A 27,851-nucleotide genomic window follows, 5' to 3' on the forward strand; every position below is an offset into this window, starting at 1 on the left:
ATGCTTTTTTCTTAAGTCAACTTTTTAGAGCAGTTTTAGGTTTATGGCAAAATTAAGCAGAAGGTACAGAGATTTTACTTAATATATAATAGCCTGCACTTGCATGCATAGATAGCTTCCACTTGCTCATTTTTTAAGACTTGGTAGTATACACTTAGTATGTGTCTTTTTATACTTGGAGATTGGAGAAACTATCCTTAAATTAATTTCAGGAGAGTTAGTAACTTTTCAGGTGTAAAAAACCTTGCACCTTTCCATTATGATTGTCAGGTGCTATGCAGATGAAATTTTAAGCTATGGAAATGTTATGCCATGGCAACAGTTGTTTTCATTGTGTAACGGTGCCCTTAAGGAAACAAAGTAATTCTTTTACTGTCTGTTATATTGTACATTGTTGCTTTATTTTAAAACACTTTATAATTCATCATGGATCAATCTTTCAAAACATTTGAAGGAGAGAAGTGGCCAGTATCACTCTGACAGAGGTAAAATTAGAAGGGAAATAGATGTTTCTGTAGCCCTGTGATAAATGAATTAAAGTGAATATATGTCATCAGTTAATGTTTTTTTCAGAGCCCACCCAGCATTTTAGCCTTTAATGTTGTTGGAAACTTAGATTGTTACATTAGACTGTGCACTTCAAGTTAGCAATAACTAAGGGGTGATCTTACTTGAGACTAAACGGATCTAACATTTGTTCCTCAAATGTATTATTCCCTTAAAACAAACATACAATTTTTTTTTTTCTCTTAGTTTAATAAGAAGATCTCCTGACCAAGCCGAGATGCAGAGCACCTCTAATCATCTGTGGCTTTTGTCTGATATTTTAGGCCAAGGAGCTACTGCAAATGTCTTTCGTGGAAGGCATAAGGTTGGTTCAAAGAAAACCATGAAGACTTTTTAGCACTGTGTATGTACTCTTCTGAGAAGCACTCTTGTACTAAGATGTGAGACTTGATGTTTTTGGTCATACTGTCTAAAGAGAGTACCTGTCCGTGTGGTTATTTCAAGTATAGCTTGTGTCAGAGTCAGTGATGTCTGCCCAGTGGTGGCAGAGGTTATGTGTTGAGAGTGGGGAAAATAAAGAGACTAGGAAGATTCACGTTCTACCTTCTGATTCTTTTCCCAAGCTAGGCCTCCGGTGTTAGTGAGTGATCTCCCTAACAAGTTGGGTATGTCGGTGTACCGGACTGGACTACAGATGAGGGAGAAATACTGGGAGGCAGATGTAGGGTTTGAGGGGAATCCACAGATGATGCTGATATGCTGTCCTATAGCTTCACGCCCTGGTAAACAGCACCCTACAAGGTAGCTTAGAATCAAACGAGATTATCAGCAAGGAGTCCACGTTTAAAAGGTATGAGGTAGCCAGAACTTGTTAGTGGAAGTGAAAATAGAATAAGAGGGCTAATCTTGGAGGCACTTCAAGAACCAAAAAGATTTTCTGTCAGATTCGATATTGGAGGATGAAATTAAAGATAATTAATATAATTTAAAGTGAAGAAATGTAAGGGGCACCTGGGTGGCTCAGTCAGTTAAGCATCGGACTTGGGCTCAGGTCATGGTCTCACAGTTTGTGGGTTCGAGCCCTTCGTCAGCCTCTGCCCTGACAGCTCAGAGCCTGGCGCCTGCTTCAGATTCTGTATCTCCCTCTCTCTGCCCCTCCCCTGCTCGAACACACGCTTTCTATCTCAAAAATAAATAAATGCTAATTTTTAAAAATTAGAAAATAAAGAAGTTGAAGAAATTAAAGATCATTAGAGCTGTTCTGGGAGGGAAGCTGAAGTAGAAAATTCCTTTATAATGCAAATAATCCACTAATTTTTCAACACTTTGAATTTGTTTTGAGCTTGATTTTCAGAGCCTTTTAAATTCTTATTTTGAGAAACCAGAGCTTTAAGTATTTTAGTAAGGAGGAATTTCTTCATATTTTCCTGTAGCCTTGGTGATTACCAGTCATTTCTGTCAGTAACAGTGAGATAAGCATTCAGAGGGGAGGGACTGTTCCCTCTGGGGAGAGATTATGACTGTAAACAGTCTCTGTGGTTCATAGAGAATGAATCAGAAGTGTCCTACAGAGAGCTTTTAGCCTTTTTCTCTCTTCCAGAATTACCCACTGGTACTGAGTCCTTGATCAAATTTGTTGTCTTTGTGTCCATTGTGATCAACTTTGGGTATTCCTATCCTAGAAATTGTTTTTGCTTTGTGCCCTGTGCCAAGAAGAAGAAGTGGGTGGCGACACAAGGTTTAGCGTTGAGACTACATCTGATTGTCTGTCTTCCTGTGACCCACATTAACAGATTTTAATAGTCACTTGGTATGTGACAGGCACTGTGATGAACCTGGTGAACATAACTGCAAATGATGCACAGTTCCTTCCCACAGAGAGCTTTGGGTTTAGTAGCAAGGTTGCCATTAGAAGGGTTGTCAGTTGGAAACTGATGGAATGATAGGTAGTCAATAGTGATAGAGATTGGGTGAGGCATATTTAAAGTGCCTGGTGCTCGTAAATATTTCATTGATTCTGGTCCTCTTTCCCTACTTAGATACTCAGTGTCCTCCTTTTAAGTTCCTATATATAGTAGGCATTCTGTAAATGTTGAATGAATGAATGAGGACAGATCAGACTACCCTAAAACAACCCAAATTCTTCCTCAAAGGAAACAAAAATGTACTTTATCCAATATAGTCAGAAAGCCTAAAATAAGGATTTGAGAGGCATAGGAATTAAAAGATTGTGAAGACTCAGTTTAGTATTCAGTCCATAATACTCTTCCCAGGGATATATTTTAAGAAACCGTGTTTGTTCTCAGTGACATTAATTTCAAAGAATTAGGGCTATACCTGAAAATCCTACTTGCTTTTAATAACTGCTTGAGGATTTTTTAACCATGATATTAGGTAAGCCCTTTCATGTTATTGCCTAGAATGACAAGGTTTCCAAATTTACTATTTGTCCTTCAGAGTATGTTACCTACTTTGTCTTTTTCATGGAGTTGCTTTTAGTTACTAATGTGTGTGACGGGTGTGTGTGTGTGTGTGTGAGATACCCATGGGGGAGTTAAAGGGAAGAGAGCTGTAGGAAGGATGTGGTGATCTGCATATGTGTGTACAAGTGACCCGTGAACACCATAGGTTTGAACTGTGTGGGTCTACTGACACATGGATTTTTTTTCAATAAGTACAGTATAGTACTGGAAATATGTTTTCTGTTCCTTATGACTTCTTAGTAACATTTTCTTTAATCTAGCTTACTTTATTGTAAGAATGTAACGTACAACGTATGTTATAGAAACATAACATACAAAATACATGTTTCTGTTAAGGCTTCCAGTCAGCAGTGGGCTGTTAGTAGTTAAGTTTTTGGAGAGTCAAAGTTATACGTGGAATTTCGACCACATGGAAGGTTGATGCCTCTAACCCTCATGTCTTTCTGAGGTCAACTTTATATATACACATAGATCTCTAAATATTATTCATATTCCCTTTGACTTAGGGACAGTGAATGATAGATAACTGTGCAGTTGAATAAATGGAAAACAATAGATTCCCAACTGTTGTGCCAATAATCTCACAGTTATGATATAGACTACAGAAGTTTGCAAAATGCTAGCCTTGAACTCTGGGCACTTTGCAACATTATATTATTTTCCCTGATTGCTCCTCTGATAGGATTCTCCTAATTTTAGACTACATTGAAGACAGGAATCCTCAAGCAAAATCTTGGTGGTACATGTTGGGTCGTATAGATTTGGCAGTGTTCTTACTCTGGTTGAACAAATGGAAAAACTGTAATTTGATTGTGGTTCAGTTGTTATTCTCTTTTCATATTGTCTGAAAATGGTCAGTGGACATTTTCTCTGGGAAAAAATATATGTGTCTTTGGTGTGAAGGGAGGACAAGGGTTAGGGAGTTGTGATCACGGCACATAGATGGTGGTCTCCAAATAGTGATCTTGAAGAGAGATTGTGAAGCAGTTAAATGGTTTTAAGAAAAAAAGATCAGGGGCACCTGGGTGGCGCAGTCGGTTAAGTGTCCGACTTCAGCCAGGTCACGATCTCGCGGTCCGGGAGTTCGAGCCCCGCGTCGGGCTCTGGGCTGATGGCTCAGAGCCTGGAGCCTGTTTCCGATTCTGTGTCTCCCTCTCTCTCTGCCCCTCCCCCGTTCATGCTCTGTCTCTCTCTGTCCCAAAAATAAATAAACGTTGAAAAAAAAATTTTTTTTTTTTAAATAATAATAAATAAATAAAAAAAAAAAAGAAAAAAAGATCATGAGATTCTGAGGTGAGAAACAGATCATGAGGTTCTGAGGTGAGAAAAAGGTCATGAAGTTCTAGGGTGTCTGTGTGGCTCAGTCAGTTAGGCATCCAACTCTTGGTTTTGGCTCAGGCCATGATCTCCTGGTAGGTGAGATCGGGCTCCGTACTGGCAGTGCAGAGCCTGTTTGGGATTCTCTCTGTCTCTCTCTCTGCCCTTCTCCTGCTCGTGCTCTCTCTCTCTCTCTCAAAATAAATAAACCTTAAAAAAAAAAAAAAGATCATGAGGTTCTGAGGTGATCATGGCTGTCAGCAGTGGGAAAGCTATAGAGAGAGCACAGAGATCCTGACAGATGGGAAGCCATGAAATATCTTTAGGCAGGTGGTGCTCGAACCCCAAAGTCAAAGAGGAAATGATCTTTCCACTTGCTCCAGGGAAGTTCAACCTTGCATTATGGGAAAAGTAAGATTTAACTCAGAGAATCTGGATTGACCACCAAGTAGATTGCTTAGATTAGAGTGATTGGAAGGAGATGGGAGGGTCTGGAAGAGAGCTTAAAGTCAGGTTAATGTGAAGAACATAAGGTAATGTGTATCTGAAATGAAGCTTCCAGCCAGAACCGTGCATTGTCATTTTCTGTGTAATCTACTTCAGTGTGCTGTGAGAGTGGGTGCTGCAGGTACATCCACAGAGAAAAGGAAATACCTTTGATCCTGTAAGAGAAGGCTTTGTGAAGAAACAATCTGCCCTTGTCATCTAGGTGAAGTCGCAGAAAGTTCTCCAAGGCAGCAGTGGTGCAATCCAATGACGATACTCTGCTTGAACCCGACCGACTCCAACTCCTACTTCCACTCGCACATCCACACACACAGTGTTGCATAGAGGGGGTGTTTCTTAACAATTAATTTCGTTACTTTGAGATCCTAATGAAATTTCCTATGTGGAATGTGGTTGTCAATCTCTCTTTTTCTGTTTTGTTTAGTTTTTAAATTATGAGGCCCAGGAGAAACCCTTGTGAGTTCCCCTTTTTTTTTCTTTTTGATTTTTTTTTTTAATGTTGATTTATTTTTGCCAGAGAGGAAGAGATACACACACACAGTGTGAGTGGAGGAGGGGCAGAGAGAGAGGGAGACACAGAATCTGAAACAGGCTCCAGGCTCTAGGCTCTGAGCTGTCAGCACAGAGCCTGACACGGGGCTCGAACTCACAAGCCATGAGACGAGCCAAAGTTGGATGCTCAACTGACTGAGCCACCCAGGCACCCTCCGCCCCCACTTTCTTATCTAAAATATACTTTCACATTTGGTATTATTAAAGCTCTTTTTTTCTTACATGTGAAGGACTATCTTTGCCTCATGTATCATAACAGAAGCTTTTTTTTCTCCCAACATTCATTCATTTATTCATTCATTTTTAAGTGGGCTCTAGGCCCAATATGGGACTTGAACTCATGACCCCAAGATTAAGAGTTGCCTGCTATACCAACTAGGCCAGTCAGACACCTCTGGAAGTGTTTTAATATGAAAGAAAATAGCCTTTTCTTCATTCCAAAGCATACTATTTGAAAGAAATTTGGAGCAGTTGATTGACTGATGTTAGCTTTAAAAACAAGTGAAGTGGGTGCCTGGGTGGCTCAGTCATTAAGCACCTGGCTTTGGCTCAGGTCACCATCTCACAGTTCCTGAGTTTGAGTCCCGCATCAGGTGAGCTCAGGCTCCGCTTTGGTGAGCCTTGCTTCTCAATCTCTCTCTTTCTCTCCCCCTCTCTCCGTCTCTCTCTGTCCCTCACTCACTTGCTGTCTCTCAAAAAAATAAAATAAATAAAAATAAAAACAAGTGAAGAGCCCTAATAGAATTACCTATGCTTAAAAATATTTAACTGTTCTATGGGGCACCTGGGTGGCTCCACTGGTGAGCATCTGACTCTTGATTTCGGCTCAGGGCATGATCTCACAGTTCGTGAGATCGAGCCCTGCCTTGGGCTCTGTGCTGGCAGCTTGGGATTCTCTCTGTCCCTCTCTCTCCCTTCCCCTTCCCCTCCCCTTCTCTCAAAAATAAATAAACTTAAAATATATATATATTTAGGTGTTCTATAAGAAAGATAAATTGCTATCTAGTTCTGATGGCAGCTTTATTTATTTATATTTTATTTATATTTTAATATTTATATTTTCTATTTTAAATAAAACATTTATATTTTATATTTTAAATGTTTATATTTTATATTTTAAATAAAACCTTTCTCTCTTTTTTTTTTTTTTAGAAAACTGGTGACTTATTTGCTATCAAAGTATTTAATAACATAAGCTTCCTTCGTCCAGTGGATGTTCAAATGAGAGAATTTGAAGTGTTAAAAAAACTCAATCACAAAAATATTGTCAAATTATTTGCTATTGAAGAGGAGGTAAGTAGTAACACTTTATTTGTTGTAGTTATTGCAGTTTAGAAATGACCCAATATAAAAAAATGTTTTATGAACAATGAGTTTTTTGTTAATGGTGAAAATTACAGTTCATATAACCCAATACTGTGTTCTCAAAGATTCTTGAGGAGATATAACGATGGAAGTATCATGGAATCAGAAAAGGTAGCATAAGAAATAAGAGTATAGAATATGGTTACCAGCATTTTGCCAAAAACTAAGTGAAGTTAAATTGATATAATTCTATTTTTTTTATAATGTTTATGTATTTTTTTTCTTTTTTTCTTTTTAATTTTTTTTAACGTTTATTTATTTTTGAGACAGAGCGAGACAGAGCATGAATGGGGGAGGGTCAGAGAGAGGGAGACATAGAATCTGAAACAGGCTCCAGGCTCTGAGCTGTCAGCACAGAGCCCGACGCGGGGCTCGAACTCACGGACTGCGAGATCATGACCTGAGCCGAAGTCGGCCGCTTAACCGACTGAGCCACCCAGGCGCCCTGTTTATGTATTTTTGAGAGAGAGAGTGTGCAATGTTGGGAGGGACAGAGAGAAGAGGAGACACAGAATCCGAAGCAGGCTCCAGCGTCCGAGCTGTCAGCACAGAATCCGATGCGGGGCTCAAACCCACGAACCCTGAGATCATGACCTCAGCTGAAGTTGGACACTTAACCAACTGAGCCACCCACGTGCCCCATTAAATCAACATAATTCTTAAAGTAACGAGTCAATACAAAGAAGGCTTTGTAAAAGGATAAAAATCCTAGGAATCCAGAAATTTATATAACATAGAGCGTATATACTATATGTATTAATACAGTATGTTAAGGATAGGACTGACTTTAGGGAGAAACAATGAAAATAAGAATGTCGTTAGGAAAATTAGAAGTAATGGAAATAGAAATCTAGTTTAATCCCCTTAGACATGGTAATCAATAAAATCACACCTTTTGAATAATAGTTTGGCAGTTTATATTCCTTATAATAGTGATTTCATTTTTAGTGAGTACTTCCTTTTAGGAACTAATCAGAAATGTAAATTACAGTTTTATGGACAAAGATGTTCATACTGCCCTGTTTATAATAAAGAATGGTTAAATAAGTTAGAATATATGATAGATAGTTACTCGGTTTGCTACACTCCATGCTAAGAGCATAGCCCTTCAGACTGCCTCCTCTGTTCAAGACTTTTTGACCCCAGCTGCTGCAGAAGAGTTTGGCATACTGCACAGTTGGAGAGAACAGTCCCCACAAGAGTGTGCTTATTCAGACGCTGGCTGTGAACTCAGGGGTCCCTGAGGCTATTTGGTCATCACTTGACCGGGTCAAGTCTGGAGCTCCCTGTGACTGTCCCCGGGTTTGGTAATTTGCTAGAAGGTTGAAGGACTCATAGAACTTGGGAAAGCTCTATCCTTACAGTTCGTTTTATTGTAGCGAAAAGGATACGACTTAGAACTAGTCACAGGAAGAAATTCGTAGGCGGATTCCAAACATGAGTCTTCCTTGTCCTCGTGGATACATTACCCTCCTGGCCTTGATGTATGACAGTATGCACAGAGCGTCGCTAGCCTTGGAAACTCACTAGAGCTTTTGATGTCTACACTTTTTATTGGGACTCCATCACATACTGCCTACATGGCTGCCCTTTCGTCTTTAGCCCTTTCCAGAGTTTCAGGCCAACCCTTTCAGTCTCCATTTCCTCTGGAAGTTGAAGTGGATGTGTGCATCCTAAAACCCCCATTATAAATTACATTATTAGACTGTTATGTGGCCAGAGCTCCCAAAGAAAGACACTTCTGGCACACAAGATACTCCAGAGGTCTAGTGATCACCTCCCAGTTGCCAAGGGCAGACAAAGCCCTGACCTTTCTTGGGGTAGAATTTATTCTTTGCCACACAGTAGTTAAGCAGTAATGAAAAGAGATGTTTACCAAAATTTGAATCATCTGGGAACATGTTTGTGTATAATATTACATGAGAAAAATAGGATTAAAACATACATGCAGTATGATCCTGAATGTACGGTAGTGTCATGTATAAATAGTGTTATGTGTCTATAGTGTGGTTCGATATATAGGAAAAAGGCTAAAAGGAAGTGCACCAAAATATTAGCGTAATTATCTCTGGTGATGGAATTATGGATATTTCCCAGATTTTCAACAATCAAGATATATTATTTCATTGTCTAAAAACAACAGTCTTGGGGTGCTTAGTCGGTTAAGTGTCAGCTCTTGATTTTGGCTCAGATCATGATCTCACAGTTTGTGAGATTAAGCTGTCAGTGCAGAGCTTGTTTGGAATTCTCTCCCTCCCTCTCTTTCTGCCCTTTCACCACTTGCGCGCTCTCAAAATAAACATTAAAAAAAAAAAACAACAACAAAGTTAAAAATAATTTAAAAATAATGCATTTTAAAACATTAAAAAAGAAAAAAAAGGATACAAAATTAGAGATAAATACTGGATTTTAAGACATAATCACATTTTCAAGTTCCTGAAGCTGTTACGAAATTGTTTATGAATTGTTATGAATTATTTTTCCCTCTGAAGCTGTTATGAAATTGTTGGTATATCTTACAGTCGGTGGTACATGAAAATCAACATTTAAAACAAATGAGCAGAGTAGCACTTTGCTACAAGAGGGACCACTCAGCCATTCTGCCATCTTTTTGTTTTTAAGGCTAGAACTCTATTCCTTGAAGTAAAAGTACTTGTCCTGAGAAGAATTTCAGGTGTTAAGAGATTTGTTAGAAGATTAGTGTCCTGAATGTACTGTTATGTATTAGAAATTAAAGACAGGTTTCAAAGAACCATTATAACGGTGTAGCAGTGATTTTTCTAATTCAGATTTAGCCAGCTTTCATTATCTTCAAAAATAAATCCAGTAGGAATTTACAAGATGTTGATTGTTATATGTGTATGGTCAGTAAATATTTAACAAATCCCAGGTAAAGCAGTTCACAGTGCCTTCATCATTTGTAATAAATTCCACATTGAAGTGAAATTAGATGACTATTGGCATATAATAAAAACTTATTTTTATATTGAGTCCCAATCAGTGATTTTTTTTTTCAGACAACAACAAGACATAAAGTACTTATTATGGAATTTTGTCCATGCGGAAGTTTATACACTGTTTTAGAAGAGCCATCTAATGCCTATGGACTACCAGAGTCTGAATTTTTAATTGTTTTGCGAGACGTGGGTACGTTTGTTTACATGATTTTATAGATCTGTGTAAATACAATTTAATCATACAAGAATTTTTAAAAAGTAATCTCCTATTCAAAACCAAAGACCTTTATGCAGTGCTCTTTTAGATCTGACCCTAAGAGCACAAGTACAAAAAGAAAAAAATAGATAAATTGGAACTTCGTCAACATTAAAAACTTTGTGTTTCAAAGGACAACATCAAGTAAGTGAAAAAACAACCCATAGAATGAGAGGTAATATTTGCAAATCATGTGTCTGATAAGGAACTTTTTTTTTCCCAACGTAATGCTTAATTTTATTTGTTTTAATTTACATCCAAATTAGCATATAGTGCAACAATGATTTCAGAAGTAGATTCCTTAATGCCCCTTACTCATTTAGCCCATCCCCCCTCCCACACCTTCTCCAGTAACCCTCTGTTTGTTCTCCATATTTATTAATCTCTTATGCTTTGTCCCCCTCCCTGTTTTTGTATTATTTTTGTTTCCCTTCCCTTATGTTCATCTGTTTTGTCTCTTAAAGTCCTCATATGAGTGAAGTCATAGGATATTTGTCTTTCTCTGACTAATTTCACTCAGCATAATACCCTCTAGTTCCATCCATGTAGTTGCGAACGGCAAGATTTCATTCTTTTTGATCACCGAATAATACTCTATTGTATGTATACATATATATACCACATCTTCTTTATCCATTCATCCATTGATGGACATTTTGGCTCTTTCCATACTTTGGCTATTGTTGATAGTGCTGCTATAAACATGGGGGTGCACATGTCCCTTCAAAACAGCACACCTGTATCCTTTGGATAAATATCTAGTAGTGCAATTGCTGGGTCCTAAGGTAGTTCTATTTTTAGTTTTTTGAGGAACCTCCATACTGTTTTCCAGAGAGGCTGCACCAGCTTGCATTCCCACCAACAGTGCAAAAGAGATCCTCTCTCTCCACATCCTTGCCAACATCTGTTGTGCCTGAGTTGTTAATGTTAGCCATTCTGACAGGTGTGAGGTGGTATCTCATTGTGGTTTTGATTTGTATTTCCCTGATGATGAGTGATGTGGAGCATTTTTTCATGTGTCGGTTGGCCATCTGGATGTCTTCTTTGGAGAAGTGTCTATTCATGTCTTTTGCCTATTTCTTCACTGGATAATTTGTTTTTTGGGTGTTGAGTTTGATAAGGTCTTTATAGATTTTGGATACTAACCCTTTATCTGATACGTCGTTTGCAAATATCTTCTCCCATTCTGTCGGTTGCCTTTTAGTTTTGCTGATTGTTTCCTTCACTGTCCAGAAGCTTTTTGTTTTGATGAGGTCCCAATAAGGAACTTTTATTCTGACAACTTAATAAAAAGACAAATAACCCAATTTAAAAATGAGCAATGGAGAAAAATAAGTAAGTAGGGAAATGCAAATGAAAACCACAAAGTGATGCCACTTCATACCCAATAGCATAGCCAAAATCAAAAAGAAAACAAAAGTGTTGGCAAGGATGGGAAGAAGTTGGAGCACTTTATATAGCTGGTGGGATGTAAAAAGGTGCAGCCACTTTGGAAAACAGTCTAGCAGTTCCTTCAAAGATTAAATATATGACTTAGCATTTCCATTGCTAGATATTTACTTAAAAGAATTAAAAACATATCCACACAAAAACTTGGACACGAGTGTTCATAATAGTCACAAAATGGAAAGAGCCCAAGTATCCATCAACTGATGAATAAACAAAATGTGGTATATCTATACAATGGCATATTATCTGTTCATAAAAAAGACATAGGGGTGCCTGGCTGGCTCAGGTGATAGACCATGCGATTCTTGATCTTGGGGTTATGAGTTCAGGCCCCACGTTGGGCCTAGAGCTTACGTTAAAAAAAACAGAGAGATATAGTAGTGATACATGCTGTAACATGGATACATTTTGCTAAGTGAAGGAAGGCAGACAACAAAAGGTCACAATATTTATATGATTTCATTTATATGAAATGTCCAGAATAGGCACATCCATAGAGACAGCAGATTAGTCATTGCCAGAGGTTTGAGGGGACGACAGAGTTGAGGAGTAACTGCTAATGGTGTGGGGTTTCTTTTTGACATAATGAAAATGTTCTGAAACTAGTGATGGTTGTTTGACTTTGACTCTTCTGAAAACTACTCAGTTGTATACTTTAAAAGGCTGAATTTTATATGTGAATTTTACCTCAAGAAAGCTATTTTAAAAATATAAATAAATATAAATATATAAATATTTATACATAGCAACTGAAGAGAATAATATCTTCTTGGAGAGAAATGAATCAGTATTTGAGGAATGAGTAAAGCCCAGTGATAAAGAAGGCATAAGGTTAGTGGGAGTTCTTGAACTTGGCATTGGAAGCAGTGTAGAGATTCTTTCCGTGAGGATAAAATGAGAGAAAATCTATTGCTGCAGCCTGTTTAACCTAGTAGAAGTTATAGATAATCGATGACTTCCCAAGTATACTGGTAGCCCTGAGTTTTCATAATGAAATGTGATACCTCTAAACTTATTTTCATAGGTTATATTTGGGCATTCATCTGTCAGCTGCAGATGTTTCAAACTAGCATTTAGGGGCACTGCCTACCGCCCAAAACAGGTTAATTTCAGCATTGTAGCCACCTCTACCCTTAAAAAAAAAGGAAAATGGCCTTTTTAGAATAGCTTTAAGCATATGAGAAATAATATTCTTGGAAGCTAGTCTGACACTTTGCCTCTGTTACTTTTTTACTGTTTTATGTATTGAGTCCAGTTTACTTTTTTATGGAATTCTTTCCCCAAGGTAAAGAAATATGAAACTATGATGAAAGAGTGGTATCTTTCTCAGGAATCATTATTTTTAAGTTTAGGCAGATTGCCCACATGTATGTAATCAAAAGTAATTCAGGAAGTCATATGCTTAAGATCATTTTGTTCCATTTTCCTGATAATATTTAATTAAGAGAGATTGCACTCTTCCTTAGGCCATATTGATCCTTATTCTAAAACTTTTTATTACTCAAATATGAGATAACATAAACATAAATACTGTCTATTTCTTCTTTGGTAAAAATGACTTTGGACCAACTTATGGAAAAACATATTGAGTGAATACGAGTGAATGATGTCAGTGAATTTGATGCACACACACAGATGCCTACATTATGATTTCCTTTGTTTTATTAAGTGGGTGGAATGAACCATCTACGAGAGAATGGCATAGTGCACCGTGATATCAAGCCAGGAAACATCATGCGTGTTATAGGGGAAGATGGACAGTCTGTGTACAAACTCACAGATTTTGGTGCAGCTAGAGAATTAGAAGATGATGAACAGTTTGTTTCTTTGTATGGCACAGAAGAATATTTGGTAAGTCATGCATCAGTAATTTATTTAAAGATGAATAGGTTATAAATACAAGTAACTGGTTAACCAGTTTACTATAAAGTGTCTTAGTAACTTTTAGGACAAAACTTAAACTTTTTATTCTAATGAATTTGGTGTGTAATGAGGGAATTAGATATTGGCTTCTAAGGATGCTGTTATTTTTCTGTTGAAAATTCTTACATGACTTTTAGGGGCACCTGGGTGGCTCAGTTGATTAAGCGTCTGACTTTGGCTCAGGTCATGATCTCACGGTTCATGGGTTCGAGCCCCATGTCAATCTCTGCGCTGACAGCAAAGTCGACTTGGGATTCTCTCTCTCTCCCTCTCTCTCTGCCCCTTCCTCACTTGCGCATTCTCTCTCTCTCTCTCAAAATAAAGAAATAAACTTAAAAAAAATTCTTACAAGTTTTTAATACTCTTAGGTTCTTTAATTTAGTAATGCTGTGGATCTATATTAAAAGAAAAAAGCTGTATGTACACTTAAGAAGCATCTAGCTAGTAAATGCTCCTTTTTTTGGATCAGAGCAGTTAATATATTACAAGCTTGTTATAATATCCCCTGTAGAGCAAAATTCATTATAATTTTGAAGCAGAAGATTCTATTCAGGGAGATTGGTTATTGAAAGACAGGACCATTAATAGAAGCACACAAAAATGAAATGTTTTTGAAAAGATCTAACTTAAACTTCTAGAAAGCTAGAAAAGCCCTGTGTTGAAACTGTTTGTGTTGGTGTGTTTGTGTGAAGTTAGTATAACGTTTGGAAAAGTTAAGAAAATATACTTTAAAGTAAGTACATTTACTTTTTTGAGCAACCGCCATACTATTTTCCACAGTGTACCAATTTACTATCCCACCAACAGTACCTGAGGGTTCCCTTTTCTCCACATCCTTGCCAACATTTATTATTTCCTCTTTTTTTAATGTTTATTTATTTTGGGGAGACAGAGAGAGCATGTGCACAGCACATGCATGCAAGAGGTTGAGGGGGGAGAGACAGAATCTGAAGCAGGTTCTGCACTCACAAACTGTGAGATAATGACCTAAGCAGCTGGACATTTAACCGAGGGAGCCACCCAGGCCCTTTGTTATTTCTTCTCTTTTTATACTAGCCATTCTGACTGGTAGGAGGTGATAATCTCCTGGTTTTGATTTGCATTTCCCTGATGATTTGTGGTGTTGAGCATCTTTTCATGTTGAGCATTGGCCATATGTATGTCTTCTTCAGGAAAATGTTTTTTCAGGTCCCTTGCCCATTTATTAATTGGATTGTTTTTGGGTTTTTGGTGTTGAGCTGTAGGAGTTTTTTTGTTTTTTGATTTTTGTTTTTAAGATTTTAAGTAACCTCTCTGCATTCAACCTGGGGCTCAAACTCACAACCCTGAGATCAAGAGTCGTATGCTCCACCAACTGAGCCAGCTGGGCACCCCCATATGAGTTCTTCATATGTCTTGGGTATTAACCCTTTACCAGAGATATCATTTGCAATTACCTTCTCCCATTCAGTAGGTTGCCTTTAACGATTTGTTGGTGGTTTCCTTTGTTGTGCAAAGCTTTTTATTTTAGTGTTTATTTTTGCTTTCATTTCCTTTGTGGTAACTACACTTACTGTGGTGAGTTTTGTGTAATGTATAGAATTGTTGAATCACTATGTTACACACCTGAAACTAATATAACAATGTATGTCAATTATATTTCACTAATAAAAATTTAAAACAAAAAGTCAATACGTTTGACATGTAATCAGGAAGTTTATAATATATAGCTATCACTAACTGCTCATAGCTCTGGACTTTATCTTAAAAGTCTTAGATTATGGGAGCACTTCACTGGCTCAGTCAGTAGAGCATCTGACTCTTGATCTTGAGGTCATGAGTTTGAGCCCCCTGTTGGATATACAGATTACTTTTAAAAAAAGTCTTGGTTTCTGTGACTTTTTTCCAATTAGATTCTGCCATTGTAATTTATAACATGGAGAATAAAATCTAACTGCCCCTATAGGTTTATTCATATTATTCTAAGTCCGCCCTGAATTTAGTGTCTTAAGTTGTTTGGTGTATACTGTTATATATAACAGTATATAACCCCAAATTAATTTTTAGTTAAATTTGATAATCTTCTAATACAAAAACTTACAAATGGATTAGATTCATCCAACAAATATCTATGGGGTACCTACTATGTGCCAGGCAGTGTTGTAGGCCCTGAAACTTCAGCCGTGAACTGCATGCACACGATTCCTGCTCCTAGGGAACCCACATTCTAGTGGGGAAATAGTTAATAATTAAATAAGTAAATAAGATAAATTCAGATAATTTAAGTGTTGGGAAGACAATAAGGTAGTAAGATTAACAACAACTAGCAGGAGAAAGATAGCTAGGGAAAGTCTCCTTTCAATCCTAAGTGACACTTAGATGATTAAAAAGAAGCAAGCCACGCAAAGATTTGGGGGAAGAGCATGACAAACAGAGGGAACCAGGAACTGCAAAGGCTTAGAAACAAGAATGACCTTGGAAGTTTGAGAAACAGAAAGGATGGCAGTTTGGCAGGATTTAATGAGTGAAGGGGCAGGGGGTAGGAGTTGAATTTGGAGATATAAGCAGAGGCCTGCCAGAACATCAGAACATACAACCTAGTGGTTTCAACTCTGTATGACACCTCTCTCTCTCTCTCTCTCTCTCTCTCTCTCTCTCTCTCTCTCTTTTTAAGAGAGCAAGCGCACACACCAGCAGGGGAGAGGGGCAGAGACAGGGAAGAAAGAGGGGGAGAGAGAGAGAGAAGAATGAATGTTAAGCAGGCTCCATGTTTAGCCTGGAGCCCAACGCAGGGCTCAATCCCACAACACTGGGATCATCACCTGAGCCAGAATCAAGAGTCGGACACACTCAACCACCCGAGCCATTCAGGCGCCCCAGTCACTTCCTTTTTGTAGTAGATGTTTTGCAGTGTTCCCTTCAGTGTCTTGAAATGAAATTCTTAGATATAATCAACTTGTATGCCTAATTAAGAGAATGACATATCACCTCAATAATAATATAAAAGAAAATATTTATAATAAATATCAGAGACATTTAATATATGAAAGTTTAGGAATAACTTTACTGACAAATTAAATAATCCAATGCTTACACTTGCACGTATTATCATTTCCAGCGCAAGTGCAGTGATAACTTGTATGTTCTGTTAATGAGTCCCACATCACAAGTGGTGGTGTCACTGACAGGATTTTCCAAACCAGTGAATAATTCTTAGTATTTTGTAACTAAACAAAATAGATTTACATAAAGGTACATTCTTGTAGCCACAAAATACTTTGCGTACAAAAATATTTTACATTTATTTAAAAGATGGAGTAATAGACTTACCACCTCCACAAATGTCTGGCAGAATATTCAGAAGTCATGCTGGATATCAGAAGCTTAGTTTTCAGAACTGTTCCCTAGTCAGCAGGATGTCTTTCCCGTCTAGTCTCTGCCCACTAAATACCAGTAGCCCTTCCCGGTAACTGTGATGAGCAAAACAAACAGCCGTTACGCACCAGCCTTCATGAAGCTGATCGTCCACTATCAACTATTAATGTTTCACATATCCTAGGATCATTGTTTAACTTTTGCCTCTTGACAGACTTTTAAAATGGAAAAAAACAAAACATTAAATTAACTCCCAAGTTCATGCTGTACTCTAGGCTGAAATTTTACTCTAATCTATTTCCTATTTCAGATTATGCCCAGCCCTATTTTCATATACAGCCTACCAGAAGTTATAAAAAGAGATAAATAATAGCCTGAAGCTCAGCAATCTAGAAGTATTTATATTTAAATGAAAGTTTGTCTCATTTCGGAATTCCTAGACCAGATGTTAAATCTTCTCCCCTTTGTAAAAGTCCAAAGAAAATTTTGTAAAAAACTTTTACAAAAAGTTTGTAAAAGTCCAAAGAAAATTTCAGCATTCTTTCTTCCACCATTTTCAATATGATGGATATCTTTTTTTTTCTTTTCTTTTTTTTTTTTTTTTTCTTTTTAAAAAAAATATTTATTTATTTATTTTGAGAGAGAGTACATGCACACAAGCTGGGGAGGGGCAGAGAGAGAATCCCAAGCAGGCTCCATGCTGTCAGCACAGACAGAGCTCGACGTGGGGCATGATCTCACAAACCGTGAGATCATGGCCTGAGCCAAAATCAAGAGTCGGATGCTTAACCGACTGAGCCACCCAGACGCCCCTGTTATGGATATCTTTTTTTTTTTTAATTTTTTTTTTCAACGTTTATTTTATTTTTGGGACAGAGAGAGACAGAGCATGAACGGGGGAGGGGCAGAGAGAGAGGGAGACACAGAATCGGAAGCAGGCTCCAGGCTCTGAGCCATCAGCCCAGAGCCCGACGCGGGGCTCGAACTCAAGGACCGCGAGATCATGACCTGGCTGAAGTCGGACGCTTAACCGACTGCACCACCCAGGCGCCCCTACCTGTTATGGATATCTTAATAATGTAACCTGAGAGCTTTACAGTAGCTTTCTTCTCATGTTCCTATTCCAGATGTGGAGGCCCAGGCCCAACAATATGAAGCCCTACACAAACACAAGTAGCACATTCAGGAGAGAGCCAATGAGCAGAGCTCATGTGTAACCAGCATATATTAAGCCAGTATTAGTCCCTCTGTGGGAGAATTATGTTATTTATTGCACCTTTTGTGGAAATTTCCCTGTCTCCTTCTAGAATCACTGTATCTTCTCTTCCCAGCTTGGCACCCTCGTGTGGTAGGGGATATCAGGCATACACAGGTGCTCTTGGTCTGTTCACATCACCACTTAAACACTGAGTACGAGCTACTGTGTCAAAGGTCTGGCTGGTGCTTCTTTGGAGAGTAGTTTATATGCTGTGCCACAGAACCAGCAAAACCACTGAGACCCCATATATCTGGTAGACATCTGTTTAGACACTCACTTCAAACCCCTCATGCTAATCACCTCTTGATTTCTCGTTAAAATGTATTTCCCAAAAGAGTGATTCCCCCATCCCCACCTCCCACCCTGCTATACACACAGAAAATCCAGGGATGGTGACCCTTTGGAGTCATATTCACAGACCACATCATTTAGAAGCACCCTCCCCATAGTGTTTGTTACCTGCATTCATTCCCAGTCTCTTAGGCCACAGCCACATGCCACAATGTCATAAGGCATTTGTTTTGATTTGGATGATGACTCTACTTTGGTCCTGAGTACACTCTTGTAGCTTTATCTTCCAAGAATTTTAAAGTTTCGGTGCGTAACTTCTGTGAAGGCAGATGTCAGGAGGCTAAGCAAGTATGACTTCTGGTTGTACTCTGCAGAACTAAATGTCCGTCAGAATCTCTGTCTAGACCTGTAAGCTGCTAAGCCATGTCATATAAGATTTATTGTACTCCAGGGGTGCCTGGGTGGCTCAGTCGTTTAAGCGTCTAACTTCAGCTGAGGTCATGATCTTGAGGTTCGTGGCTTTGAGCCCCACGTCGGGCTCTGTGCTGACAGCTCACAGCCTGGAGCCTGCTTTGGATTTGGTGTCTCCCTCTCTCTCTGCCCCTCCCCTGCTCACACACTCTCTCTCTCTCTCTGTCTCAAAAACAAGTAAACATAGGGGCGCCTGGGTGGCTCAGTTGGTTGGGTGTCTGACTTCGGCTCAGGTCATGATCTCCAGGTTCATGGGTTCAATCTCTGTGCTGATAGCTCGGAGCCTGGAGCCTGCTTTGGATTCTGTCTCCCTCTCTCTCTGCCCCTCCTTCACTTGCACTGTGTCTCTTTCTCACTCTCAAAAATAAACATTTAGGGGCGCCTGGGTGGCTCAGTCGGTTAAGCGTCCGACTTCGGCTCAGGTCACGATCTCGCGGTCCGTGAGTTCGAGCCCTGCGTCGGGCTCTGTGCTGACTGCTCAGAGCCTGGAGCCTGCTTCCGATTCTGTGTCTCCCTCTCTCTCTGCCCCTCCCCCATTCATGCTGTGTCTCTCTGTCTCAAAAATAAACGTTAAAAAAAAATTTTTTTTTAAATAAACATTCAAAAAATTAACATAAACATTAAAAAAAATTGTGGGGCGGGGGGACGCCTGGGTGGCTCAATCAGTTGAGCATCCGACTTCAGCTCAGGTCATGATCTTAGGGCTTGTGGGTTCGAGCCCCGCAATGGGCTCTGTGCTGACAGCTCAGAACCTGGAGTCTGCTTCCATTTCTCTGTCTCCCTGTCTCTCTGCCTCTCCCCCACTCACGCTGTCTTTCTCTGTCTCTCAAAAATAAACATTAAAAAAATTTTTAATTAAAAAGAATTTATCTGTACTCCATACATCTGTAGTGTAGCATCTTCTGGACTTAAAGTCATGTGTTTAACATCATACTAGTTACTTGTCTGGCCTACTAGATCCCCAATCAACCCAGTCAGACTAGTCCTCTGAAATAATTCTAAAAAATTTAATTTTTATCTTGGAGTCCTTATGACTTGCTCTGATGGATTGCATTTAAGAGATGAGAAAAAAGGAGTCAAGGCCACCTGATAGGTTTGGGGAATAAGTAACTGGATACATGGTGGTACAGCTTACTTAGGGGATAAAGATTAGTAAGACAGCGGTTTGAGAGCAAGACCAAGAAGAGTCTATTTTGGACATGTGAAGTTTGAGCTACTTTTTTTTTTAATGTTCATTTACTTTTGAGACACAGAGCGTTGGGGGGGGGGGGTGGTAGAGAGAGAGAGGGAGACAGAGGATGGAAAGCAGGCTCTGTACTAATAGCAGCGAGCCCGATGGCAGGGCTCGAACTCACAATCTGAAAGATCATGACCTGAGCTGACATCAGACACTCAACACACTGAGCCACCCAGGCACCCCAAGTTTGAGCTACTTTTTAGACATTCGGGAAAACAGTAGAATATGTGAATCTGGAGCTCAGGGCCAGAAATAGTTTTGGGAGTTAAAGTATATGGGTAATTAATACCATAGGCCTCCTTGGGAGATGAGGAAATAAGGTAGTTACAAGTGTGGACAGCTACTTTGAGAAGTTTTGCTATCGTGGGAAAGAGAATTGGGTCATAGCTAGAAAGGGTCGTGAGGTCAATTTAGGTTTTTAAAAAATAGGAGATCTTAAAGCATGTATGTAAGCTAAAAGGACTGATCCAGTAGGAGGAAATTGATGCATAAAATAAAAAGGGTAATTGCAGGAATTGATTTCTGGAATTGGTGAGACATTAGTAGTATGGGTTCCGTAGCACAGATGGAAAAGTTAGCCCTTGATAGGACCAGTTCCATCATAACTGGAAAGTAGGCCTAGAGTCTAGACACAGATTCAAGAAGGTTGGTGTTTGGTAAAAAGCATAAGGGAGAATTGATCTCTTTTGCCTACATTTCCTCATTGAAAGACAAAGTGAGGTCATTGAAATTGAGAGTCAAAAGAGGGTGGTGTTGGAGGTTTGAGGAGGGAAAAGACGACATGAAGTAGTCTTTTCAGATTGGGAAAGTGAAATTATTAGGGAAATATGAAGGACTTTGTAGGCATTATTAAATACCCATTTGTGTGTAATGTATTACCATAGAACACAAGTTAGTTCCTTCATCCTTTTTTTTAAGCATCCTGATATGTATGAGAGAGCAGTGCTAAGAAAAGATCATCAGAAGAAATACGGAGCAACAGTTGATCTTTGGAGCATTGGGGTAACGTTTTACCATGCAGCTACTGGATCACTGCCGTTCAGACCATTTGAAGGGCCACGTAGGAATAAGGAAGTGATGTAAGTGATTTCTCCATCTAAAATTAGAAATAATTTTTAAAGTGTATTTTTGCTTTATTTTGTTTTGTCATATGTTAGAGGTATATGCTAATGAAAATTGATTTAGCCATCATTTCTGATATTTTAAGCTATTTGGTTTTGAATAAGAGTGCAGCCTTATAAAGTGCATAGGCATAATTTTTCTTATTGTGTTAAAATATCTTATGTACAAAGTGTAAATGGCATCCAGTCTTTGGCCCATCATTAAAAATACACTGATTATGTTTCAGAAATGTTATATATGTTTATTTCTTTTTGTGTACTACTTATCAGGGATTTTCTTTTATGTAACTGAAAAAAATTGTACTTCTGTGGAGTACCAGAACCATTACCAGATGTAAAAGAAATAAAATTTTTACCCTGAACTGATCTGATTTCTTTTACCATTTCAAAAATAACATTTAATATACTATCAATTTTTTTTCTAATGTTGTGGTTTCAGTCCAAAGACTGAATGCATTTTACTAGTACATTATACCTTTATGTTTTGCCATAATTATTAGAAAATAGTTGCTGTGTGTAAAATCACTGTTGTAAACCAGATAATGGAGGAAAAGAGATGGAATTCTAGATGTGAAATTTATTATATAACATCTGTACACTGAGCACACACCTTTTTGTTGTGAGAGAAATTAGTGAATGACCTTGCTTCCTGAGAAATAGCCAATCCACATACACATAAACTTACGAGGTTATGAATGTTGTTTAGAGAATGTTTGGGGACAGTAACTCACTGACAGCCCAGTGTATCCGATCATTCTTTAAATCTTACCTTTTCCCTCAGACCTTTATATTTGACCAGGCCTTTTGTAAGCAAACACGACTTAAATAATCACAACTGTAAAAATACAGTCTTTAATCTCATCTCAGGAAATTGAGGGAGAAGCATATTTTTCTGTTTGTTGATTTCAGGAGGTAAAACCAGCTGATATAATGACTTTTGCTAAAACCTGGATATCTACCTGTTTTCAGCAAGGACAGAGCACCTCTTCATGGGAAGAAGACATCCATTACTATAGTGATGATTTTGGTGTAACATCATTTTGAGCCTGCTTTGCAGCAGCGTCCATTTTGTAAAATCTCTTCATTAATGAAGGCTGAGAGTAAATTCGTGTTTTTCTCATTGAACATAAGTTGTGCCTGACAGTTTACCATGTTTTTATTGTCGTACGTACATTTTAAAGCATTTGAGGCATTTCTTGCTGTCCTAAAGATGGATTAAATAAAAGCATGATGCTCCCTAATAAAGGAAACATGTGACCCATCAGCAACTAGAAATACCTGATAACTTTGTCATCATGTGCACAGATACACCATTAGAAGAGTTTTCTTTCTTTATATGCACAGAAACTCTGGTTTTGGGGAACACTGATAATGAACGTTGAGAGGTGCTTGAAGTAGTAATAACACCTGTTTTACTATCAAAGGATGCATCTGCCTCACGTTATAGCTGTGTTGCCCCCTCAGTGTCTCATTTACATGTTGTCAATGTACTTTTATATGGATCTTATCAACATTAGTAAAGCTTTTCTAAGAATGTTAAGCACTCCTTTAAGGATTCTCTTTTCATTCTATTCATTTCTTTTTTCTTGCATGAAACTCACATATCTCTACTTACTCCTCCACAGTCAGGCCTTTCTCATGTGAATGTACCTTATTTTTCACATTAATTTCCTTCTTCTGTGAAAACTTTAAGGCAGGAACCCCAGCTGCCTCTTTAGGAAAGAGGCAAGTGATCCAAATCAGTGGTACTACTGGTTTGTTGTACTTTTTAGAGAAAAAATGATTTTTCTCAGAGCACATTTATGTAGACATTAAACAAACAAAAAATTATGGCCAAAATAATATCTATAAATTCATCGAAGACAGCTATATTAGGTTTCAGATTTTCACCTGGATGAAAGTATTCCAGAAGGCATGAACTTTTATTTCTCTCTCACTCTCTGGTTTTGTTTAGGAAAGTGCTGAAACCTAAGAGGCTGCTTTTATTGACTTGCTGCATCTTTTATAGTATTCTTTTGCTTCCCCATCCATCTCTTTCTTCCGGTCATCTTTATTTTTATCACCTACCTCAAGGATCAAATTCAATTTGGCTTTTAATTTTGGTACACACACCTATTTCTGTATGTGTATATATTTTTTCAGTATGCAAAGAATCTTTCTGATACTATGCTGTGTATAGTTTTGTCTTCTTTAAAAAAATATCAGGCTGTTGTTCATTCTGCAGTAATTTCACAGTCCAATTGACTGCCTGTGGATAATTTGGGTAAAAGGGATTTTAATGGCCTAGAGATATTCTGTAACATAACTTTTTTTGTGTTTGCTCGATTTTTTCAGATGGAAAAAGTTAATATTTTTGTTGTGAACATCAATCTGCTGTTATATGGCACTCTGAGATCCCAATGAAAATTAATTATGGCATATATAAAATAATCGTACAACCACTATTCTACTTCAGTCAGTCAGATTCAAAGTATTTTGATTGTTTTATGGATCCTGTGAACATCAATCACAAAGTTTCGTCTAGTAGATAATTGTAGGTGCAACTGAGGAAATATTTTTGCAAAGCCCGTTGATAGGCTCTGCAATGAGGAACTGCTTATTCTCCATCTATTCCTCCCAAGGTATAAAATAATTACTGGAAAGCCTTCTGGTGCAATATCTGGAGTACAGAAAGCAGAAAATGGACCCATCGACTGGAGTGGAGACATGCCTATTTCTTGCAGTCTTTCTCGGTCAGTGTGGTGTATGCAGCTCTTCTTTTTTTGCACTTTGGTGTTTGGGATCTTCGTTGAGTAAAGTCACAGATACTTAAGTGTAGTTTGGTTTGGGGTTTTTTTGTTTGTATGTTGTTGTTGTTTTTAAGATTTTACTATGTTTTAGATGTGCTTTGATAGGTGATTTTAGTCTTCGTGGCAACGTAAAGATGGATTCTGATCTATATGCATAATTTTGCCAGAGGTCTGTTAGGGCAGAAGGCATACATTTTCAGGATTGCTAATCATTAGTCTTAGAATTCTGCCCAGTGTAGGAATCCAGCTTAATGAACTTTGTATCTTTTATATTGATCATCCATATTGATGGACCACAAATGGTGATACAGATAGGAATAACTAGAGTTCTAAAAAACAAACCCTCAAGAAGTTTATTTAGTTTTGTTTAATTTTTTTATTTTGGAGAGAGAGAGTGAGTGGCAGAGAGGGGCAGAGGCAGACAGAGAGAGAGAGATAGAGAGAGAGAGAGAGAAAGAGAATCTTAAGCAGGCTCTGTGCTCAATACAGAGCCTGATGTGAGGCTCAATCTCATGACCCTGAGATCATGACTGAGCTGGAAGCAAGAGTGGACACTTAACCTACTGAGCCACCCAGGTGCCCCAAACACTTGAGAAATTTAGTATTATCTTCATTTTTAAAAAGTACTCATATTATTGAAAAGGTAAGAATTAATAGTTTTCTACTACATTTTTCAGCATTCCAAATGTTCAGATGGGTCTTTTTTAACTTAGTAGCCAGAACTCAGAAACGTTATTATTGTCAGACATGAATTCTGTTATCACAAAGAAAAATTTAAGGAGAAAGAAATTAAAAGTAGAGAGTAAATTATTCTAGATTTTACTCTGGAAATAAAGCCAAAACACTCATCAATATTCAGAATTTCTGATTCCTGGGGCTCCTGGGTGGCTCAGTCAATTAAGCATCCATCTCTTGATTTTGGCTCAGGTCATGATCTCATAGTTCATAAGATCAAGCCTTGCATCAAGCTCCACACTGACAGTGTGGGGCCTACTTGGGATTCTGTCTCTCCCTCCCTCTCTGCCCTTCTGCTCATGCGTGCATGCACACTCTTTCTCTCAGAAAGAAAGAGAGTGAGGGGCGCCTGGGTGGCTTGGTCGGTTAAGCGTCCGACTTCGGCTCAGGTCATGATCTCACAGTCCGTGAGTTCGAGCCCCGCGTCGGGCTCTGTCCTGACAGCTCAGAGCCTGGAGCCTGTTTCGGATTCTGTGTTTCCCTCTCTCTCTGCCCCTCCCCTGTTCATGCTCTGTCTCTCTCTGTCTCAAAGATAAATAAACGTTAAAAAAAATTTAAAAAAAAAAAAAAGAGTGAGAAAGAAAGAAGAAAGAATAGAATTTCTGATTATTGAATTAACTTCCATTTTTCCTGAGTATGGCAGTTATATAATCCACAAGTAATACAGGTTATGATTTACTGGCTTAACTACCTATTATAATTTGTGGGTGCTTTTTGTATGATTTTCTACATATAAAAAAATGAAAGAATTTAAATATTTAATATTTTAAATATTGAATATTATTTAAATCATCTATATCATAAGCTAATAAAATATCACTTATAATTTTATATTTCAATGTCTGCGAAACTCATTTAAACTAAGAGTTCTAATTCTAAAATCATTTTTGAAAACTATTCTGACAGTTTCATTTTTGTGTGTTGTTTAAAGAAGTCTCCAGAACAAAATTGGGTCATGCAGCCAGCATTATGAAGAGACATTCATTTCATTCGGGAACAGAAGTTGCATATTGTCATAGTGATTTGTGTTAACTTTTGATTTAGAAAATACTCATTTTTGGGATCTCAGGCAAAACATAAAATGTAAAGGGGTCAGGAAGTGAACACTGGCTTTTTAATAATTGCTGAAACTTAGAATCAGTAATTTGACAATCTGAACTGTAGATTACATATTTCAGGAGGGTAGCAGGTCTTAACCTGCCTAATTAGTCTTGAGCATACCGAGTTATAAATTCTTTGATATAAATTGCTTAGGTAACAGAAAGCATATTATATAATCTTACGGGTTTTTTTTTAATAGTAAGGACTTCAAGTACTACAAATCAGCAGTGAAAACAACTATCAAAAATAAAGCAACTATAAAAAAGATAACCATCGCTTCTTATATGTATTAGCCAAGACTGATAACAAGGGAGAAAAACCTAAGTCAGCTGGTTTAAGTAAAGAAGGATATAGATTGGCCTTGTAATTAAAAGTATACATATGTATGTGACTCAAAGCCCAGCTGAATCCTTGGACTCAGACTGTGTCGTCAAGACTTGGTCTCTTCAAATTGTTCAGGTCTGCTTCTGTCTGATTTGTTTTTACTTTAGGTCAGCCACAAGGTGGCTGCTACCATTCCCAGACTCACACTCTCAAAGCTTTGAAAGCCCAATGGGAAGACAGACTTTCTTGCCTGATAGTTTGAGCGAAGACTTCTAGGTTGATTTCTCACTTCACTAACCTGCATGCTATCACCTGCTCACCTCCAACTAATCATAATAACCATACCTGGCTGTCATGCCCATCTCTGCACAGGGAGATAGTAGAGGAGAGGTATGGATTCTCTTACAAAAGGAGGGAGAATAGATACCTGTTAGTCAAAACTTAAAATATCCACTACTAGGGCACCTGAGCAACTCAGTCGGTTGAACATTCGACTCTTGATTTCAGCTAGGGTCATGGCTCTAGGCCATGTGTGTTAGTCTCCATGCTGAACATGAAGCCTGCTTAAGATTCTCTCTCCCTCCACTCCTCTCCCTGCCATCTGCCCCCTTCTCCCGCTTGTATGTGCACTCTCTTTCTCTCTGTCCAAAATAAAAAAAAAATAAGATCTCCACTACCTACTTTAAAAACTCTTAACAAAGATTTTTTCCAGTGTCTGCTATATAGTCAAGAATGTATTTTTTTTTACTTTTTTTTTAATGTTTATTTTTAATGTTTTATTTTTTGAGAGAGAGAGAGCATAAGTAGGGGAGAGGCTGAGAGAGAAAGGGAGACAGAATCTGAAGCAGGCTCCAGGCTGTCAGCGCAGAGCCCTATGCGGGGCTCGAACCCATGAACCATGAGATCATGACCTGAGCTGAAGTTGGATGTTTAACCGACTGAGCCACCCAGGTGCCCCAAGAATATATTTTTAAAACTATTTGAAATTATCCATAATTGAGAGTCTATTTGAATATATTGTGTAATTCATTGAAAGCATGAGAAAGAAAAAAGGTCCTTCCATTTTTTTTTTCTTTCTTTTTTTTTTTTTTTTTTTTTTTTTAATCTAAGCCTACAAGGGGCGCCTGGGAGGCTCAGTTGGTTAAGCATCTGACTTCAGCTCAGGTCATGATCTCATAGTATGTGAGTTCAAGCCCCGCGTCGGGCTCTGTGCTGACAGCTCAGAGCCTGGAGCCTGCTTCAGATTCTGTGTCTCCCTCTCTCTCTGCCCCTCCCCTGCTCTGCTGTGTCTCTCTCTGTCTCAAAAATAAATAAAAACATTTTTAAAACTTTAAAAAAAAACCTAAGCCTACTAGTCAAAGATTATCTCTAGTTGAATTGGCACTAGTTGATTGTCAGATGATTACATTAATTTTACTTACTGAAGAAGTATACTTCAAAAAAAATAGCAGTATACTACAAAAGGCATATAAATTCAGCATTAAAAATTATATATTTGAGGGACACCGTGGGTGGCTCAGTTGGTTAAGCTTCCAATTCTTGATTTTGGTTCAGGTCGTGATCCCGTGGTTTCAGAAATCGAGCCCCAAATCGGGCTCTGCACTAACAGCAAGGAGCTTGCTTGGGATTTTCTCCTTGTTTCTTTGTGTGCCCCCCCACCCACCCCTGCTTGCTCTCTCTGTCTCTGTCTCTCAAAAATAAGTAAACTTAAAAAAATTATATATTGGAGAGGCATATTAAAAGGACATTAGAGGTGCCTGGGTGGCTCAGTTAGTTAAGTGTCTGAATTTCGTAGTTCTTGAGTTTGAGCCTCACATCAGGCTCTCTGCTGTGGAAACAGTTCCCACTTTGGAT

The 27,851-nt window shown here is 38.3% G+C and overlaps 1 protein-coding gene across 2 annotated transcripts in view; it reads left to right on the top strand.

Annotated features, from left to right (window-relative positions):
* The window catches only part of TBK1 (TANK binding kinase 1), a 51,989-nt gene that overhangs the window by 2,059 nt on the left and 22,079 nt on the right, over positions 1-27,851 (top strand). For both annotated transcript variants that reach the window (XM_047865194.1, XM_047865195.1), the window contains exons 2-7: positions 754-871; positions 6,519-6,659; positions 9,749-9,878; positions 13,063-13,244; positions 20,846-21,006; positions 23,670-23,780. In XM_047865194.1, the coding sequence (XP_047721150.1) occupies positions 785-871; positions 6,519-6,659; positions 9,749-9,878; positions 13,063-13,244; positions 20,846-21,006; positions 23,670-23,780 (812 nt within the window). In that variant the 5' untranslated portion in view covers positions 754-784. The remainder of the gene's footprint in view (positions 1-753; positions 872-6,518; positions 6,660-9,748; positions 9,879-13,062; positions 13,245-20,845; positions 21,007-23,669; positions 23,781-27,851) is intronic.

The sequence above is a fragment of the Prionailurus viverrinus genome, chromosome B4, assembly GCF_022837055.1.
Source record: "Prionailurus viverrinus isolate Anna chromosome B4, UM_Priviv_1.0, whole genome shotgun sequence".
NCBI classification, from domain to species: Eukaryota; Metazoa; Chordata; class Mammalia; order Carnivora; family Felidae; genus Prionailurus; species Prionailurus viverrinus.